Genomic DNA, 19168 nt, shown 5'->3' with positions numbered 1-19168 from the left:
GTACATAGACGTATTTAGAATAATAAAAAAAAAGTGTATATTTTGTACATAGACGTATTTAAAATAAAAAAAAAGTATATTTTTTTTACATAGAAGTATTTAGAAGTAAAGAAAAAAGTGTATATTTTGTAAATAGATGTATTTAGAATAAAAAAAAAGTGTATATTTTGTACATAGACGTATTTAGAATTTTTGTTTAAATGTATATTTTGTACATAGATGTATTTAGAATAATAAAAGTGTATATTTTGTACATAGACGTATTTAGAATAAAAAAAAAGTGTATATTTTGTACATAGACGTATTTAGAATTTTTGTTTAAATGTATATTTTGTACATAGATGTATTTAGAATAATAAAAGTGTATATTTTGTACATAGACGTATTTAGAAAAAAAAGAAAAAGTGTATATTTTGTATATAGACGTATTTAGAATAAAAAAAAAAGTGTATATTTTGTACATAGACGTATTTAGAAAAAAAAAAAAAGTGTATATTTTGTACATAGACGTATTTAGAATAATAAAAAAAAAGTGTATATTTTGTACATAGACGTATTTAGAATAATAAAAAAAAAGTGTATATTTTGTACATAGACGTATTTAAAATAAAAAAAAAGTATATTTTTTTTACATAGAAGTATTTAGAAGTAAAGAAAAAAGTGTATATTTTGTAAATAGATGTATTTAGAATAAAAAAAAAGTGTATATTTTGTACATAGACGTATTTAGAATTTTTGTTTAAATGTATATTTTGTACATAGACGTATTTAGAATAATAAAAGTGTATATTTTGTACATAGACGTATTTAGAAAAAAAAAAAAAGTGTATATTTTGTACATAGATGTATTTAGAATAAAAAAAAGTGTATATTTTGTACATAGACGTATTTAGAAAAAAAAAAAAAAGTGTATATTTTGTACATAGACGTATTTAGAATAATAAAAAAAATGTGTATATTTTGTACATAGACGTATTTAGAATAAAAAAAAAAAGTGTATATTTTGTACATAGACGTATTTAGAAAAAAAAAAAAAGTGTATATTTTGTACATAGACGTATTTAGAATAAAAAAAAAAAGTGTATATTTTGTACATAGACGTATTTAAATAAAAAAAAGTGTATATGTTGTACATAGAGGTAATTAAATAAAAAAAGTGTATATTTTGTACATAGACGTATTTAGAATAAAAAAAAAAAGTGTATATTTTGTACATAGACGTATTTAGAATAAAAAAAAAAAGTGTATATGTTGTACATAGACGTAATTAAATAAAAAAAGTGGATATTTTATACATAGACGTATTGAAATAAAAAAGGGTATATTTTGGACATGGACATATTTAAATAAAAAAGATACTTTTTAGCCACATTAAAAAAAAATAGCTGGTAAAAAGTTAACTTTCAGAAGTTTGTATTGAGCTTAAAAAATAATGTGTATATTTTGTATATATAAGTATTTAGAATTTTAAAAAAGGGTATTTTAAAAGATAAAAAAGAAACTTGACCACTAAACCCCAAAGTATAATATAGATGTTTATACTTTGAAAAATGTTGTGATTGTTTTATTTTTTTCTCTCAAAATAAGAACCAGATACTTTTTAACTTAATTTAAAACAAAAACAAAAAATCCGGTAAAAAGTTCAAAGTATGTTTTGACCTTAAAACTAAAGCAAATGTGTACAGATACGTAATTAAAAAAGTATTTAGTTCATTTTAAAGCTAAAAACGTTAAAAAAAAAACTAAAATGAAGTTATAGATTTGTCGCAAATAAACAATTTAAGGTCATAGATTATTTAAAACTAAAGTTATTCTCTTACATGACGATATAAAGAAGTTATTTGTCAATTTTTAAATGTGATTTTCTCTCAGTTTACTGAAATAAACACGTTATTTAAAACAGAACAGCGGTTACATAATATTTTTTGGCTGAATAAGCAAAAAAACCTTCATCTTAAAAAAAAACGTCAATCAAGCGTTGAGCGAAAAAGGCTTTATTTGATTTATTTTCACGGAATTAAAACAAACAAAAAGTGAAGAAAAACGTTTGTGTTCGTCTGCCTCCTAGTGGACACATCAGGAATGGCTCAAAGAAAGTCCGATGAAAGTTCAACAACAAAAAGATAATTCAGGAAAAAATGATCCCAAAAACAAAACCTCACATAATAAACATAAAAGAATATGTTATATGTTCTAACATTGACTTGTACCTCAAGTGCTTCTGTTGTTTTAAGATCAGAGAAGTTGAAAAACATGTTTAAAACCATAAAAACCAGCTAAAAGTTGAGAAAAGTAATTAAATCTTCAGTTAATGTGTCTGATATAAATGTGATTATATGCAGGATATAACTTTATTAGTATTTATCCGATGACGATGACGTTGATGATGAGGTTGAGGTAGTAACACTTGATCGTCCTGATTCTTCTTCTTTGGTTTCTCTCTCTCTCTCTCTCTCTCTCTCTCTCTCTCTCGCTCGCCCTCACAGAGCGAAGCGTTTCTCCACCTCGTCTGCGATCATCTCGGCGATGGCGAGCGAGGAGGTGGCGGCCGGCGACGGCGCGTTCCTCACGTGGAGGACGCGACCCCCGACCTCGCCGGCGCCGCCGTCGAACACGAAGTCGTCCACGAGGTTCCCGCCGCGGTCCAGGGCCTGGGCTCGCACGCCCGCGGGGCCCCTGAGCGAGGAGAGAGAGAGAGAGAGAGATGATGCTTTAGACGCTTGGAACTCTGGGAAAAAAAAACATGTCGCTCACCTGAGCACGTCACTCCTGGAGATCTCTGGGATGTACTTCTGCAGGAGCTTCACCTGAGCACTGATGAACACTCCTCGGTACATCTCACCCATTCCATACACCATGTTCTTCAGCACCAGCTTCTGGAGGCCCCTGAGGAACATTGAAGGAAGTCAATCATCAGTATATTGAATTGTTGCAGTTTTTTTTATTAAAATGTTGTTTTTTAATTGAAATGGTTTTTTTTTTATTGAAATGTTGTTTTTTAATTAAAATGTTTTTTTTTTTATTGAAATGTTGTTTTTTAATTGAAATGCTGTTTTTTAATTGAAATGTTGTTTTTTTTATTGAAATGTTGTTTTTTTATTGAAATGTTGTCATTTTTATTGAAATGTTGTTATTTTTATTGAAATGTTTTTTTTTTATTGAAATGTTGTCGTTTTTTAATTGAAATGTTGTTTTTTTATTGAAATGTTGTCGTTTTTTAATTGAAATGTTGTTGTTTTTTATTGAAATGTTGTCGTTTTTTAATTGAAATGTTGTCGTTTTTTAATTGAAATGTTTTTTTTTTTTTAAATGTTGTCGTTTTTTTATTGAAATGTTTTTGTTTAATTGAAATGTTGTCGTTTTTTAATTGAAATGTTGTTTTTTTATTGAAATGTTGTTGTTTTTTAATTGAAATGTTGTTTTTTAATTGAAATGTTGTCGTTTTTTAATTGAAATGTTGTTTTTTTATTGAAATGTTGTCGTTTTTTAATTGAAATGTTGTTTTTTAATTGAAATGTTGTCGTTTTTTAATTGAAATGTTGTCGTTTTTTAATTGAAATGTTGTTTTTTTATTTAAATGTTGTTTGTTAATTAAAATGTTGTTTTTTAATTGAAATGTTGTTTTTTAATTGAAATGTTTTTTTTTTTATTGAAATGTTGTTTTTTAATTGAAATGTTGTTTTTTTATTGAAATGTTGTTTTTTAATTGAAATGTTGTTTTTTTATTGAAATGTTGTTTTTTAATTGAAATGTTGTATTTTAATTGAAATCTTGTTTTTTAATTGAAATGTTTTTTTTTTTATTGAAATGTCGTTTTTTAATTGAAATGTTTTTTTTTTATTGAAATGTTGCCTTTTTTAATTGAAATGTTTTTGTTTAATTGAAATGTTGTTTTTTAATTGAAATGTTGTTTTTTAATTGAAATGTTGTTTTTTAATTGAAATGTTTTTTTTTTTATTGAAATGTTGTTTTTTTATTGAAATGTTGTCATTTTTATTGAAATGTTGTTTTTTTTTTAAATGTTGTCGTTTTTTAATTTAAATGTTGTTTTTTTATTGAAATGTTGTCGTTTTTTAATTGAAATGTTGTTTTTTTTATTGAAATGTTGTCGTTTTTTAATTGAAATGTTGTTTTTTTTATTGAAATGTTGTCGTTTTTTAATTGAAATGTTGTTTTTTTATTGAAATGTTGTTTTTTTATTGAAATGTTGTCGTTTTTTAATTGAAATGTTGTTGTTTTTTATTGAAATGTTGTCGTTTTTTAATTGAAATGTTGTCGTTTTTTAATTGAAATGTTTTTTTTTTTTTAAATGTTGTCGTTTTTTATTGAAATGTTTTTGTTTAATTGAAATGTTGTCGTTTTTTAATTGAAATGTTGTTTTTTTATTGAAATGTTGTTGTTTTTTAATTGAAATGTTGTTTTTTAATTGAAATGTTGTCGTTTTTTAATTGAAATGTTGTTTTTTTATTGAAATGTTGTCGTTTTTTAATTGAAATGTTGTTTTTTAATTGAAATGTTGTCGTTTTTTAATTGAAATGTTGTCGTTTTTTAATTGAAATGTTGTTTTTTTATTTAAATGTTGTTTGTTAATTAAAATGTTGTTTTTTAATTGAAATGTTGTTTTTTAATTGAAATGTTTTTTTTTTTATTGAAATGTTGTTTTTTAATTGAAATGTTGTTTTTTTATTGAAATGTTGTTTTTTAATTGAAATGTTGTTTTTTTATTGAAATGTTGTTTTTTAATTGAAATGTTGTATTTTAATTGAAATCTTGTTTTTTAATTGAAATGTTTTTTTTTTTATTGAAATGTCGTTTTTTAATTGAAATGTTTTTTTTTTATTGAAATGTTGCCTTTTTTAATTGAAATGTTTTTGTTTAATTGAAATGTTGTTTTTTAATTGAAATGTTGTTTTTTAATTGAAATGTTGTTTTTTAATTGAAATGTTTTTTTTTTTATTGAAATGTTGTTTTTTTATTGAAATGTTGTCATTTTTATTGAAATGTTGTTTTTTTTTGAAATGTTGTCGTTTTTCAATTTAAATGTTGTTTTTTTATTGAAATGTTGTCGTTTTTTAATTGAAATGTTGTTTTTTTTATTGAAATGCTGTCGTTTTTTAATTGAAATGTTGTTGTTTTTTATTGAAATGTTGTCGTTTTTTAATTGAAATGTTGTCGTTTTTTAATTGAAATGTTGTTTTTTTTATTGAAATGTTGTCGTTTTTTTATTGAAATGTTGTCGTTTTTTTATTGAAATGTTTTTGTTTAATTGAAATGTTGTCGTTTTTTAATTGAAATGTTGTTTTTTTATTGAAATGTTGTTGTTTTTTAATTGAAATGTTGTTTTTTAATTGAAATGTTGTCGTTTTTTAATTGAAATGTTGTTTTTTTATTGAAATGTTGTCGTTTTTTAATTGAAATGTTGTTTTTTAATTGAAATGTTGTCGTTTTTTAATTGAAATGTTGTCGTTTTTTAATTGAAATGTTGTTTTTTTATTTAAATGTTGTTTGTTAATTAAAATGTTGTTTTTTAATTGAAATGTTGTTTTTTAATTGAAATGTTTTTTTTTTAATTGAAATGTTGTTTTTTAATTGAAATGTTGTTTTTTTTATTGAAATGTTGTTTTTTTATTGAAATGTTGTCGTTTTTTAATTGAAATGTTGTTTTTTAATTTAAATGTTGTTGGTTTTTAATTTAAATGTTGTCGTTTTTTAATTGAAATGTTGTTTTTTTTATTGAAATGTCGTTTTTTAATTGAAATGTTTTTTTTTTTATTGAAATGTTGCCTTTTTTAATTGAAATGTTTTTGTTTAATTGAAATGTTGTTTTTTAATTGAAATGTTGTTTTTTAATTGAAATGTTTTTTTTTTTTATTGAAATGTTGTTTTTTTATTGAAATGTTGTCATTTTTATTGAAATGTTTTTTTTTTTTGAAATGTTGTCGTTTTTTAATTTAAATGTTGTTTTTTTATTGAAATGTTGTCGTTTTTTAATTGAAATGTTGTTTTTTTTATTGAAATGTTGTCGTTTTTTATTGAAATGTTGTCGTTTTTTAATTGAAATGTTGTTTTTTTATTGAAATGTCGTTTTTTAATTGAAATGTTGTTGTTTTTTATTGAAATGTTGTTGTTTTTTAATTGAAATGTTGTCGTTTTTTAATTTAAATGTTGTTTGTTAATTAAAATGTTGTTTTTTAATTGAAATGTTTTTGTTTAATTGAAATGTTGTCGTTTTTTAATTGAAATGTTGTTTTTTTATTGAAATGTTGTCGTTTTTTAATTGAAATGTTGTTTTTTAATTTAAATGTTGTTGGTTTTTAATTGAAATGTTGTCGTTTTTTAATTGAAATGTTGTTTTTTTATTTAAATGTTGTTTTTTAGTTAAAATGTTGTTTTTTAATTGAAATGTTGTTTTTTTATTTAAATGTTGTTGTTTTTAAAAATAGAAAATGTATTTAGAATTAGAATTTAAAAAAGAAAAATGTAACTCTGTAAATAAAAAAATCATTCATCATTAAAAAATTAATTAAATTAAACATTTCAATACAGAAAATTATATCATTCAATAATATTAAAAATAAAAAACAACATTTCAATAAACAAAATTAATGATGAAAATTGAATTCAATAATATTTAATAATACAAATAAATGTTTAAAAGAAAAGGAAATAAAAAAATATTAACAATAAAGTTAATAAATTAAATAATATTTAAAAAAATTAAATGCTCAAAAAACAACATTTCAATTAAAAAATATCAACATTTGCAATAAAATTAATAAATTCAAATTAATAAAGTTTTTTTATAAATTAAATGCTTAAAAAACTAAATTTTAATAATAAAAAAATTCAACATTTGAAATGATTAATTCAATAATATTAAAAAATTAAATGCTTAAAAAAACACTTGTCAATAAAAAAAATAATTAAAAAGTTAATTAAATTCTTCAACATCTTCCACGATCTTCTACCTCACCTGAAGGACAAGGCGTCCACGAAGTCCCTCAGGTTGAAGTCGTAGACCTTGTATCCTTCCCTCTTGAAGGCCAGCACCGCGTTGGGTCCGAGCCAGACCCCCCCGTCCATGCGGGGCGTGAAGTGGACCCCGAGGAAGGGGAACCGAGGATCAGGGACCTGAGACCACGACACAAGGTCAACACGAGGTCAACACAAGGTCAACACAAGGTCAACACAAGGTCAACACGAGGTCAACACAAGGTCAACACAAGGTCAACACGAGGTCAACACGAGGTCAACACGGTCCTCCAGAAGAAGATCGACCACTCACGGGGTAGATGTTCCCCTTGACCAGGTAGTGCTTCTCCGGCTTCAGGACCAGGTAGTCTCCCCTGAAGGGAACGATCCGGGGCTCGCGGCTGCAGCCGGAGATCTGGGACAGTCGGTCCGAGTACAGACCTCCACAGGTGAGCACGTAACGACACCGGACCTCCACCCCCTTCAGGTGAGAGAGAACATGTGACTCGCCTGCACTGATGTACAAGTTTACATAATAACCCCTGTGATGTCTCTGAGTCAAGGTGACCCAAAGGCCCGAAAACAAATGTGTTTGTGGTATCCCTTGTGTTGTATCTGGGTCAAGGTGAGCCTGAAAACAAATGTGTTTGTGGTATCCCTTGTGTCGTCTCTGGGTCAAGGTGACCCAAAGGTCTGAAAACAAATGTGTTTGTGGTATCCCTTGTGTTGTCTGTGAGTCAAGGTGACCCAGTAGTCTGAAAACCAATGTGTTCTTGGTATCCCTTGTGTTATCTCTGGGTCAAGGTGACCCGAAGGCCTGAAAACAAATGTTTGTGGTATCCCTTGTATTGTCTCAGGGTCAACGTGACCCAGAGGTCTGAAAACAAATGTGTTTGTGGTAACCCTTGTGTTGTCTCAGGGTCAAGGTAACCCAAAGGTCTGAAAACAAATGTGTTTGTTGTATCCATTGTGTTATCTCTGGGTCAAGGTGACCCAAAGGCCTGAAAATAAATGTGTTTGTGGTATCTCTTGTGTTGTCTCAGGGTCGAGGTGAAACGACCAGAAAACAAATGTGTTTGTGGTATCCCTTGTGTTATCTCTATTTAATTCATTGTTTAAATTGCCCAATTTATTGTAATGACACTTGTTTTATTATATACGTCTTATAATTCATCTCATTTTATTTCATTTATTTGCATTTTATTCATTTCTATGACGACAAAAACATCAGTTCTCGATACCGATCCTACCTTCTTGTCTTTGATGGCGATTGGATACTTCATTCCTGAAAATAAAATTATAGTCTTTAACATTTTTATTGCTTATTCTTGAGGGAATATTTTCATGACATTTCATATTTTCATGACATTTCATTTTTATTTTTTTTCCTTCTCTGAAAGTACAACTATTTAATTTCAAGTATAATGTTTCATTAGTACTCCCATTTGTGTAGTTATTTTCTAGTGTATGCACTTGTATTACGGTTTATAATATTATTACAGAGTTTTATTACTACAGCTACATTTAGTTTTTTATTTTCTTTACAGTTAAATCTGTGTTCCTCACCGTCAGTGCTTCCTGCTGAACTCTCTTTGACTGCAGAGATGTCGTTCACCTCGTAGTCCGTCACTACTTTCCCTCCGGCCTCCTCGAAGTCTCTGCCGTACTGCAGCGCCACCATCCTCCAGTCCACGATGCCCGTGTACGGCGAGTCTAAGGCCATGATGCCCTGCAGATTAGAGCACTCACTAACCATCACTAACCATCACCAACCATCACTAACCCTCACTAACCATCACCAACCATCACCAACCCTCACCAACCCTCACTAACCATCACTAACCATCACTAACCATCACCAACCATCACTAACCCTCACTAACCATCACCAACCCTCACCAACCCTCACTAACCCTCACTAACCATCACTAACCATCACTTACAATCACGAACCATCACTAACCATTACTAACATCACGAACCATCACTAACCATCACTAACCATCACTAACCATCACTAACATCACGAACCATCACTAACCATCACGAACCATCACGAACCATCAAGAACCATCACGAACCATCACGAACCATCAGTAACATCAGTAACATCACTAGCCATCACTAACATAACAAACCATCACTAACCATCACGAACCATCACTAACCATCACTAACCATCACTAACCATCACTAACCATCACTAACCATCACTAACCATCACTAACCATCAGTAACATCAGTAACATCACTAACCATCACTAACCATCACTAACCATCACTAACATCACGAACCATCACTAACCATCATTAACCATCACTAGCCATCACTAACCATCACGAACCATCACTAACCATCACAAACCATCAGTAACATCAGTAACATCAGTACCATCACTAACCATCACTAACCATCACTAACATCACAAACCATCACTAACCATCACGAACCATCAGTAACATCAGTAACATCAGTACCATCACTAACCATCACTAACCATCACTAACATCACGAACCATCACTAACCATCACTAACCATCACGAACCATCAGTAACATCAGTAACATCACTAACCACCACTAACATAACGAACCATCACTAACCATCACTAACCATCACTAACCATCACGAACCATCACTAAACATCACTATCCATCACTAACCATCACGAACCATCACTAACCATCACGAACCATCACGGACCATCACGAACCATCAGTAACATCAGTAACATCAGTAACATCAGTACCATCACAAACCATCACTAACATCACAAACCATCACTAACCATCACGAACCATCAGTAACATCAGTAACATCAGTAACATCACTAACCACCACTAACATAACGAACCATCACTAACCATCACGAACCATCACGAACCATCACTAACCATCACTAACCATCACTAACATCACTAACCATCACTAACCATCACTAACCATCACTAACCATCACTAACATCACTAACCATCACTAACCATCACTAACATCACTAACCATCACTAACCATCACTAACATCACTAACCATCACTAACATCGCTAACATCACTAACCATCACTAACATCACTAACCATCACTAACATCACTAACCATCACTAACATTGCTAACATCACTAACCATCACTAACATCACTAACCATCACTAACATCGCTAACATCACTAACCATCACTAACATCACTAACATCACTAACATCACTAACATCACTAACATCACTAACATCACTAACCATCACTAACATCACTAACATCACTAACCATCACTAACATCGCTAACATCACTAACCATCACTAACATCGCTAACATCACTAACGTGTGAGTCTCACCCTGCAGTACGGCTCGCGCTCCTTGATTCCTTTGGCGTCCACGATGCTGAGGTCGCGCACGTTGTTCTTCAAGCCTCGTTCGTACAGAGCTTTGAGTCGAGGAATCTCTTCCTGATCCACTGCAACGATGAGCTGCAGGTGCAGAAGAACATGTTCACTGATGGAACGATCTGTTCATCCATTTATCTAAACATTCATCCATCAATCCATCCATCTATCCCTCCATTTATCCATCCATCCATAATTTATCCATCATCCAACCATCCAACCATCCATCCATCCATCAAACCATTCATCCATCCATCCTCCATCTATCCATCCATCCATTCATTCAACTGACCATTCATTCATCCATCCATCCATCCAACCATTCATCCATCTAACTATTCATTCATCCATCCATCTATCAATCCATCTACCCATTCATCCATCCATTCATCCATCTAACCATTCATCCATCTAACCATTCATTTATCCATCCATCCATCTATCCACCCATTCATTTAACCATCCCTCCATCAATCCATCCATCACATGATATTCTGCTGATGAGTTTATTATTCAGTTAAATCAGAGAAACTTTTGTTCAAGGTCAGATGTTAAGTCATGAAAATCATCAAATGTCAGCTTTGATAATAAAGTTAATATGGAAAACATTCATACAATTAAATTACACATAAAATGGACCAGATTTGAAGTTAAACCCACAACAATCCATTAAAAAAGAAAATATTAATCAAACGTGTTAAAGAAGTCCATAAAAACTGCTGAATGACCTCCCACAGGAACTGACCTCTGGTGACCCCTTGACCTTCACTGAACTGTGTTCATCAAACATATCAAGATTTGACTTTATTAGGTCAAAGTTGCATGTTTGACTTGAAATGAGCCTTGAAAATAACATGCATTTTTGCAAGAAGCCAAAAAGACCTTTCCACATTTCTTGTAGGGCAGTCCTTTCTTGTCGCAGTACTCGTAGGCCAGCGTGGCTCCTCGCACACACAGGCGCGCCTTCAGGGACCCGGGGGTGTAGTAGATCCCACTGTGAATGACTCCACTGTTGTGGCCGCTCTGGTGGAGCGCTGGAGACACAAGACACGATGTCGACATGTTGTAGTGGACAGGAAGTGATTCAGAGTTCTTGAGGTTTATCGAGTATTAATGAATACTAAAGGACTTTAGAACAAATACTGTGTTTTGACTGAAAATAAAGTCAGGAGGGTTTAAAAAAGGATGCAGTGAGGACTGAGGACGAGAGGATACAGTGATGACTGAGGACATAAGGATACAGTGATGACTGAGGATAAGAGGATACAGTGATGACTGAGGACATAAGGATAAAGTGATGACTGAGGACAAGAGGATACAGTGATGACCGAGGACGAGAGGATAAAGTGATGACTGAGAACGAGAGGATACAGTGATGACTGAGGACGACAGGATACAGTGATGACCGAGGACGAGAGGATAAAGTGACGACTGAGGACGAGAGGATACAGTGACGACTGAGGACGAGAGGATACAGTGACGACTGAGGACGAGAGGATACAGTGATGACTGAGGACGAGAGGATACAGTGATGACTGAGGACGAGAGGATACAGTGATGACGGAGGATATAAGGATAAAGTGATGACGGAGGACAAGAGGATACAGTGATGACTGAGGACGAGAGGATACAGTGATGACTGAGGACATAAGGATACAGTGATGACTGAGGACGAGAGGATACAGTGATGACTGAGGACGAGAGGATACAGTGATGACTGAGGACATAAGGATACAGTGAGGACTGAGGACGAGAGGATACAGTGATGACTGAGGACGAGAGGATACAGTGATGACTGAGGACGAGAGGATACAGTGATGACTGAGGACGAGAGGATACAGTGATGACTGAGGACGAGAGGATACAGTGATGACGGAGGACATAAGGATAAAGTGATGACTGAGGACAAGAGGATACAGTGATGACCGAGGACGAGAGGATAAAGTGATGACTGAGAACGAGAGGATACAGTGATGACTGAGGACGACAGGATACAGTGATGACCGAGGACGAGAGGATAAAGTGACGACTGAGGACGAGAGGATACAGTGACGACTGAGGACGAGAGGATACAGTGACGACTGAGGACGAGAGGATACAGTGATGACTGAGGACGAGAGGATACAGTGATGACTGAGGACGAGAGGATACAGTGATGACGGAGGATATAAGGATAAAGTGATGACGGAGGACCTAAGGATAAAGTGATGACTGAGGACAAGAGGATACAGTGAGGACTGAGGACGAGAGGATACAGTGATGACGGAGGACATAAGGATAAAGTGATGACTGAGGACAAGAGGATACAGTGATGACTGAGGACGAAAGGATAAAGTGATGACTGAGAACGAGAGGATACAGTGATGACTGAGGACAAGAAGATACAGTGATGACTGAGGACGAGAGAATACAGTGAAGACTGAGGACGAGAGGATACAGTGATGACTGAGGACGAGAGGATACAGTGATGACTGAGGACGAGAGGATACAGTGAAGACTGAGGACGAGAGGATACAGTGATGACTGAGGACGAGACGATACAGTGATGACTGAGGACGAGAGGATACAGTGATGACGGAGGACATAAGGATAAAGTGAAGACTGAGGACGAGAGGATACAGTGATGACTGAGGACGAGAGGATACAGTGATGACTGAGGACATAAGGATACAGTGATGACTGAGGACAAGAGGATACAGTGATGACTGAGGACGAGAGGATACAGTGATGACTGAGAACGAGAGGATACAGTGATGACGGAGGACATAAGGATAAAGTGATGACCGAGGACAAGAGGATACAGTGATGACTGAGGACGAGAGGATAAAGTGATGACTGAGAACGAGAGGATACAGTGACGACTGAGGACGAGAGGATACAGTGACGACTGAGGACGAGAGGATACAGTGTGTACAGTTTTATTTATTCAACCATTTATATATATAAAAGTTCTTGAGATTTATCAAGTATTAATAAACACTAAAGGACATTTGAACAAATACTGTGTGACGACCTGTTGTTAAAACCACTTTGATGATGTGTTTTGAGTGAAAATAAAGTCAGGAAGGTTTGAAAACATCCAGAACACGAAGGAATGTGAAGTTTATCACCAGTTCCTCCAGAAGTGCTCACTAGAGGAGAATCTCTTGTTTATGGGAACAAAGTGTACGACAACTTATCAGCAGAGACTCACAAAGCTCCTTTTCTTTCTCCACCAGGACGAAGCTGAGCGTCGGGTGTCGCAGGACCAGCTCCCGGACCGTGGCCAGACCCACGATCCCGCCGCCGACCACGGCCACGTCATACGTGCTGCGGACGACAACACAAACGTGATGTGAGGTTCACGTGATACACACGCTACACACGCCGCACACGCCAGTGGGTTGAAAGGTCACAACAGAAATGTGTGTCATGGGTTCGGTCGGGCAGCGACCGAGGAGGGTTTGAACTACAAACAGAACTTTGATCTGAAAATCATATGATTTATGGATCAATTGTTTACTCAGAACTCCTGCGGTTTTTAAAGAGAACGAAACAATGAGAATAAAATCAAAGAAGTTACGTAACATGTTGTAGTTGGACGTGGTTATGAAATACTGTCTTATTACTGTGTGTCTGTGTGTGTGTGTCTTTGTGTGTGTCTGTGTGTGTGTCTGTGTCTGTGTGTGCGTGTGTGTATCTGTGTCTGTGCGTGTGTGTGTGTGTATCTGTGTCTGTGCGTGTGTGTGTGTCTGTGTGTGCGTGTGTGTATCTGTGTCTGTGCGTGTGTGTGTGTGTGTGTGTATCTGTGTCTGTGCTTGTGTGTGTGGGGGTGTGTGTGCGTGTATGTGTGTGAGTGTGTCTGTGTCTGTGTGTGTGTGTGTGTATCTGTGTCTGTGTGTGTGTCTGTGTCTGTGTCTGTGTCTGTGTCTGTGTCTGTGCGTGTGTGTCTGTGTCTGAGTGTGTGTATCTGTGTGTGTGCGTGTGTGTGTGTGTGTGTGTTTGTGTCTCTTTGTGTGTGTGTCTGTGTCTCGGTGTGTGTGTAGGTGGGGCAGCACATCTGGATATCACAGCAGTGCAAGTATTCAAGTCTCTGTGTGTGTCTCTGTGTGTAGGTGTGTGTGTGTGTGTGTGTGTGTCTCTATGCGTGTGTGTGTGTGGGGGGGGGGGCAGCACATCTGGATATCACAGCAGTGCAAGTATTCAAGTTAAATGGACAGTTGTGTTTCTATAATTGTGTTGAAAAGACATCAACTTATTATTCACATGTAGTTTCAACATCTACACACTTTCTTTACTTAGAAGGAGGAACAGTTTGAAGTGATCTTAGAAACATGTTATGTAACTTCACGTCCACAGAGAGCAGAGAAGAACTGATAGGAAACACATGTTGAACATTCTTTCTTACAGTCGCTTCACACACTGGCAGCAAGAAGAGTTCATGCAACACAATAGTACACAAATACTCACGTTATTATACACAGATTATAGAAGAAGTATTAGTTGTCACGGTGAAATAAACATGTTAAACATGACTTTGAGTTACGCAACCAGGTTTTGCTCTGGTTGTCTTAATAAATATTCAATAAACTAGTTATAAAAGTATTTGTTTCTGCAGGACCTGAAGTCGTTACCTGTGCAGCCGCTGACTTGAAATGTCCTTCAACAGCTTCCGTTGCGAGGCGACCACAACCTTTGAAGTGGCGCCGCTCACGACCCGGAACATGGTTCGAACCTTTTCACGCAACAGACGCTAGAACTCCTGGAAGAAGAGTTTCTGCTGCGACCCGTGGACACGAACCTCCTGCGGGGTCCGGGGTTCCACCTTCTTTCAGGCTCTGACAGCCGAGCCGTCCCACAACACCGGAAGACAAACTATCGCGATATGAACCACAACTGACGAGACTTCCCCGAGCCAATGGTTGATGAGATTTCTAATCACGTGACGAGGCTGGAGACTACAGCAATGGCGGACTGTAGGATGTAAACATTGATCAGAGGACAGGTCGAGATCTTCTTTTTATTTAACTATTGTGGAATATATTTGCAGGATGTTGATGATTAGATTAACGAACATATTTAAGTCTTTATTTAAGTTTGTTTTGGTTTGACGACGAGCGACGACGAGCTTGTTAAACACATGTTTTCTGTTTGTTTTGTTTCAGAAAATGAAGATTCTCAGCAGAACAGCAGCGCTGGTGCTCAGTCAGAGGGACTGGAGCCGCAGACACTTCTGGTCATGGCTCAACGCGGTGTTCAACAAGTAAAGACTAGCGTCGTAACCAAAGATATAATGATTAATAAGAACATCATTCATCAGCTCAGAGTTATGAAATATAACGTTTATAACTCATGGAAAACAAAGTCAAACGATGTCGCCTTTGATTCCTTTTTATTGCTTAAATCCAGTGGAAAAATATTGTAGGTGAGGATCTTTTCAAGTAGATTTTCCCTCATATTCTATATATTTCATGTAAAAATCCACACATTAATAGTAAGTAAAGGTCACCTTTAATCTAATTACTTTAAGTTAATGATGGATAATATTGTTTATTATGCTCCTTGTTTCATTCCAAATGAAAACATATTTGAATTATACTCTTATATATATCAATATAGAATAAACTAAATTATTAAAAAGCTAAAAAACCAACCTGTCGTCAGAACAATAGAGAAACTTTCTACCAAATGATCACAAACACACACAAATATACTGCAAAGAAAAACAAATTAAAAATATACATTTAGAAAACTTGTATTACTAAACTAATAAACTAACTAATTAATTAATTAAAATAACTAATACTAACAATAAAAAAAAGTAAAATTAAAAAGTCGGGAGTGAGACTCGAACCGGGGAAGCTTCAGGTCCTTCACACCGGATATGACGAAAGACGTCACAGATCAATATTATAATCAGAACGTGAATCAGCGAAATATATTTGATCAATGTAAAGAGTTCTAAAAATATACAAAATTATGCAATGCTGATGATTAAAACTGTTTTAATTTAAAACTAAAAAAACTAAAATAAATGAAAGATAAAAATGATAAATAAAGTTGAAAAAAAAGCGGCGCCACAGCGCCCCCTATGGGCCAGCCACCGCCACTGTTGAAAACGTGGTCTCAGTTCAAACCCTGGAACATGGAGTGTGTAAAACATCACGAGCATCATCATGGATCATTGACCTCTGATCCTCACCCAGGGTGGACCACGATAGGATCCGAGCCGTCGGGCCCGACCGGGCCGCGTCCGAGTGGCTGCTGAGATGCGGCGCCAGAGTGCGGTTCCAGGGCTTGGACCGGTTCCACCAGGACTACAACGGTCTCCCCACTGGACCCACGGGACGGTTCAAGATCCAGGCCATCGACGCGACCGAGTCCTGCATCATGTTGAAAGGGTTTGAATACCTGGGTCAGTGTCTGCAGGACTAGATCTTCAGATCCTCCAGACCAACATCATCGTCTTTAAGAAACGATTATAAATCATTATTTTAAGGGAATTAAACTGAATTGTTGTTAAAATGTGTGAGAACATCAAGATAAGGACGTGAGAAAAACAAAGATAAACAGATATGTGTCAATATTTGACATCAATGTATCGATTTTATTTTTCATAGTCGTTCTGTTTTGGTTTATAATTTAATAATTCATATTTTTTTTCTAACAATTAACCTGTAAATATTCACAGCGTTTGTTCATTTTTCACTTGCAATTACACTTCCGGCCACTAGAGGGAAACAGTCATGACGTCCTATGCAGCTAAAAAAACAATATATATATATACATGATGACTGAGGACGAGAGGATACAGTGATGACTGAGGACAAGATGATACAGTGATGACTGAGGACGATACAGTGATGACTGGGGACATAAGGATACAGTGATGACTGAGGACAAGATGATACAGTGATGACTGAGGACGAGGGGATACAGTCATGACTGAGGACGATACAGTGATGACTGAGGACGAGAGGATACAGTGATGACTGAGGACGATACAGTGATGACTGGGGACAAGAGGATACAATGATGACTGGGGACAAGAGGATACAGTGATGACTGAGGACGAGAGGATACAGTGATGACTGAGGACGAGACGATACAGTGATGCCTGAGGACGAGATGATACAGTGATGACTGAGGATGAGAGGATACAGTGATGACTGAGGACGAGAGGATACAGTGATGCCTGAGGACGAGATGATACAGTGATGACTGAGGACAAGAGGATACAGTGATGACTGAGGACGAGAGGATACAGTGATGACTGAGGACGAGAGGATACAGTGATGACTGAGGACAAGACGATACAGTGATGACTGAGGATGAGAGGATACAGTGATGACTGAGGACGATACAGTGATGACTGGGGACAAGAGGATACAATGATGACTGGGGACAAGAGGATACAGTGATGACTGAGGACGAGAGGATACAGTGATGCGTGAGGACGAGAAGATACAGTGATGCCTGAGGACAAGACGATACAGTGATGACTGAGGACGAGAGGATACAGTGATGACTGAGGACGAGAGGATACAGTGATGACTGAGGACGAGAGGAAACAGTGATGACTGAGGACGAGAGGATACAGTGATGACTGAGGACAAGACGATACAGTGATGACTGAGGACGAGAGGATACAGTGATGACTGAGGACGAGAGGATACAGTGATGACTGAGGACGAGAGGATACAGTGATGACTGAGGACGAGAGGATACAGTGATGACTGAGGACGAGAGGATACAGTGATGCGTGAGGACGAGATGATACAGTGATGACTGAGGACGAGAGGATACATCAGTGAATCGTGTCACGAACTTGAATCTTCATAAATATTCTAATAAGGTAAAACTGTATCTCGTCCTCAGAGGGTTTGCAACACGTGGAGATGATCACGTTCAACAAGTGCATCTACATCGAGGACTCGTGTCTGCAGAGACTCAGCTCCATCCAGAGCCTGCAGGAGACTCTCCTCACCATGGAGCTGGTGTCCTGTGGCAACGTGACGGATCAGGGTCTCGTGGCTCTGCAGAGGCTCAGGTTTGTCCAGACCTCCTGAGGGATCAATCAAGTTCTACCTGACCTAACATAACTTCATCTCAACATCTGTTTGTCTCTCAGGAACCTGCAGCGTCTGGTCCTCAGAGATCTTCCCGGCCTCAGAGACAAACGGACGACGGCCGACGCTCTGCAGACGGCGCTTCCTGGCCTGGACCTGGACCTGGACCTGGACTGAGTCGTGTTGTTGCAGAATTATTTATTTATGTGAGAAGATGTTAAGATCATGATGTTTGACAGAAGTTGATGAATTATGGAATAAAAGTTGTATTTTGACCCTTTTTTTTCAACGTTTTATTAAGTTTAATTCAAATCAAACTTCACAGCGAGAAGGTTGCTGGTTCACTTCCAACTAGTGACCTTTCTGTGTGTAGTTAGTATGTTCTCCACGTGTCACATGGGTTTACTCCGGACACTCCGGTTTCCTCCCACAGTCCAAAAACATACAGAGGTTGATTGAGAACTTGTGGGGAATTGTCCGTAGGTATGAGTGTGTGTGTGAATGGTTGTCTGTCTTTGTGTGTCCTGAGACAGACTGGCGTCCTGTCCAGGGTGTCCCCTGCCTCTCGCCCTATGATACTGGGATAGACTCCAGTCTGACCCCCATAAGGGGTAAAGTGGTAAAAAAAATGAATGTATTTTATACAAACAATGATTCAACTGCTTACCATTAGTTTTTACAAAGACACTGTTTATTTAAGGGACGTCACAGACAAAAATTGAAAGTTTTCCGAATAATTAAATCCAAGATCCTATAAATGCTGACGT

At 35.6% G+C, this 19168-nt stretch overlaps 2 protein-coding genes across 2 annotated transcripts; one reads left to right on the top strand and one right to left on the bottom strand.

The window, feature by feature from the left end:
• Positions 1-1978: 1978 nt before the first annotated feature.
• l2hgdh (L-2-hydroxyglutarate dehydrogenase) lies at positions 1979-15188 on the bottom strand. Its single transcript, XM_087780150.1, has 10 exons — positions 14967-15188; positions 13547-13662; positions 11236-11387; positions 10306-10437; positions 8539-8701; positions 8223-8257; positions 7286-7453; positions 6974-7131; positions 2755-2886; positions 1979-2676 (listed from the first exon to the last, which is right to left on the bottom strand). The coding sequence occupies exons 1-10, from the start codon at positions 15056-15058 to the stop codon at positions 2481-2483; spliced, it is 1344 nt and encodes a 447-aa protein (XP_087636276.1). The 5' UTR covers positions 15059-15188; the 3' UTR covers positions 1979-2480.
• Positions 15189-15223: 35 nt separating this feature from the next.
• dmac2l (distal membrane arm assembly component 2 like) lies at positions 15224-18681 on the top strand. Its single transcript, XM_087780151.1, has 5 exons — positions 15224-15337; positions 15498-15595; positions 16539-16747; positions 18211-18382; positions 18464-18681. The coding sequence occupies exons 2-5, from the start codon at positions 15501-15503 to the stop codon at positions 18576-18578; spliced, it is 591 nt and encodes a 196-aa protein (XP_087636277.1). The 5' UTR covers positions 15224-15337; positions 15498-15500; the 3' UTR covers positions 18579-18681.
• The last annotated feature ends 487 nt before the right edge of the window (positions 18682-19168 follow it).

This window comes from Callionymus lyra, chromosome 18, assembly GCF_982586985.1.
Source record: "Callionymus lyra chromosome 18, fCalLyr1.hap1.1, whole genome shotgun sequence".
Lineage (NCBI taxonomy): Eukaryota > Metazoa > Chordata > Actinopteri > Syngnathiformes > Callionymidae > Callionymus > Callionymus lyra.
The sequence above is the reverse complement of the archived record's forward strand: the minus strand, read 5'-3'. Positions and strand labels throughout refer to the sequence as shown.

Bases quoted from the DNA above. Each gene is read 5' to 3' on its own strand.
- dmac2l (XM_087780151.1), top strand. From the start codon at position 15,501: ATGAAGATTCTCAGCAGAACAGCAGCGCTGGTGCTCAGTCAGAGGGAC. The intron at 15,596-16,538 runs GTAAAGACTAGC...ATCCTCACCCAG, and splicing joins CTCAACGCGGTGTTCAACAA to GGTGGACCACGATAGGATCC. The intron at 16,748-18,210 runs GTCAGTGTCTGC...TCTCGTCCTCAG, and splicing joins GAAAGGGTTTGAATACCTGG to AGGGTTTGCAACACGTGGAG.
- l2hgdh (XM_087780150.1), bottom strand. From the start codon at position 15,058: ATGTTCCGGGTCGTGAGCGGCGCCACTTCAAAGGTTGTGGTCGCCTCG. The intron at 7,132-7,285 runs GTGAGTGGTCGA...TCGTGGTCTCAG, and splicing joins TCAAGGGGAACATCTACCCC to GTCCCTGATCCTCGGTTCCC. The intron at 2,677-2,754 runs GTGAGCGACATG...CTCCTCGCTCAG, and splicing joins TCCAGGAGTGACGTGCTCAG to GGGCCCCGCGGGCGTGCGAG.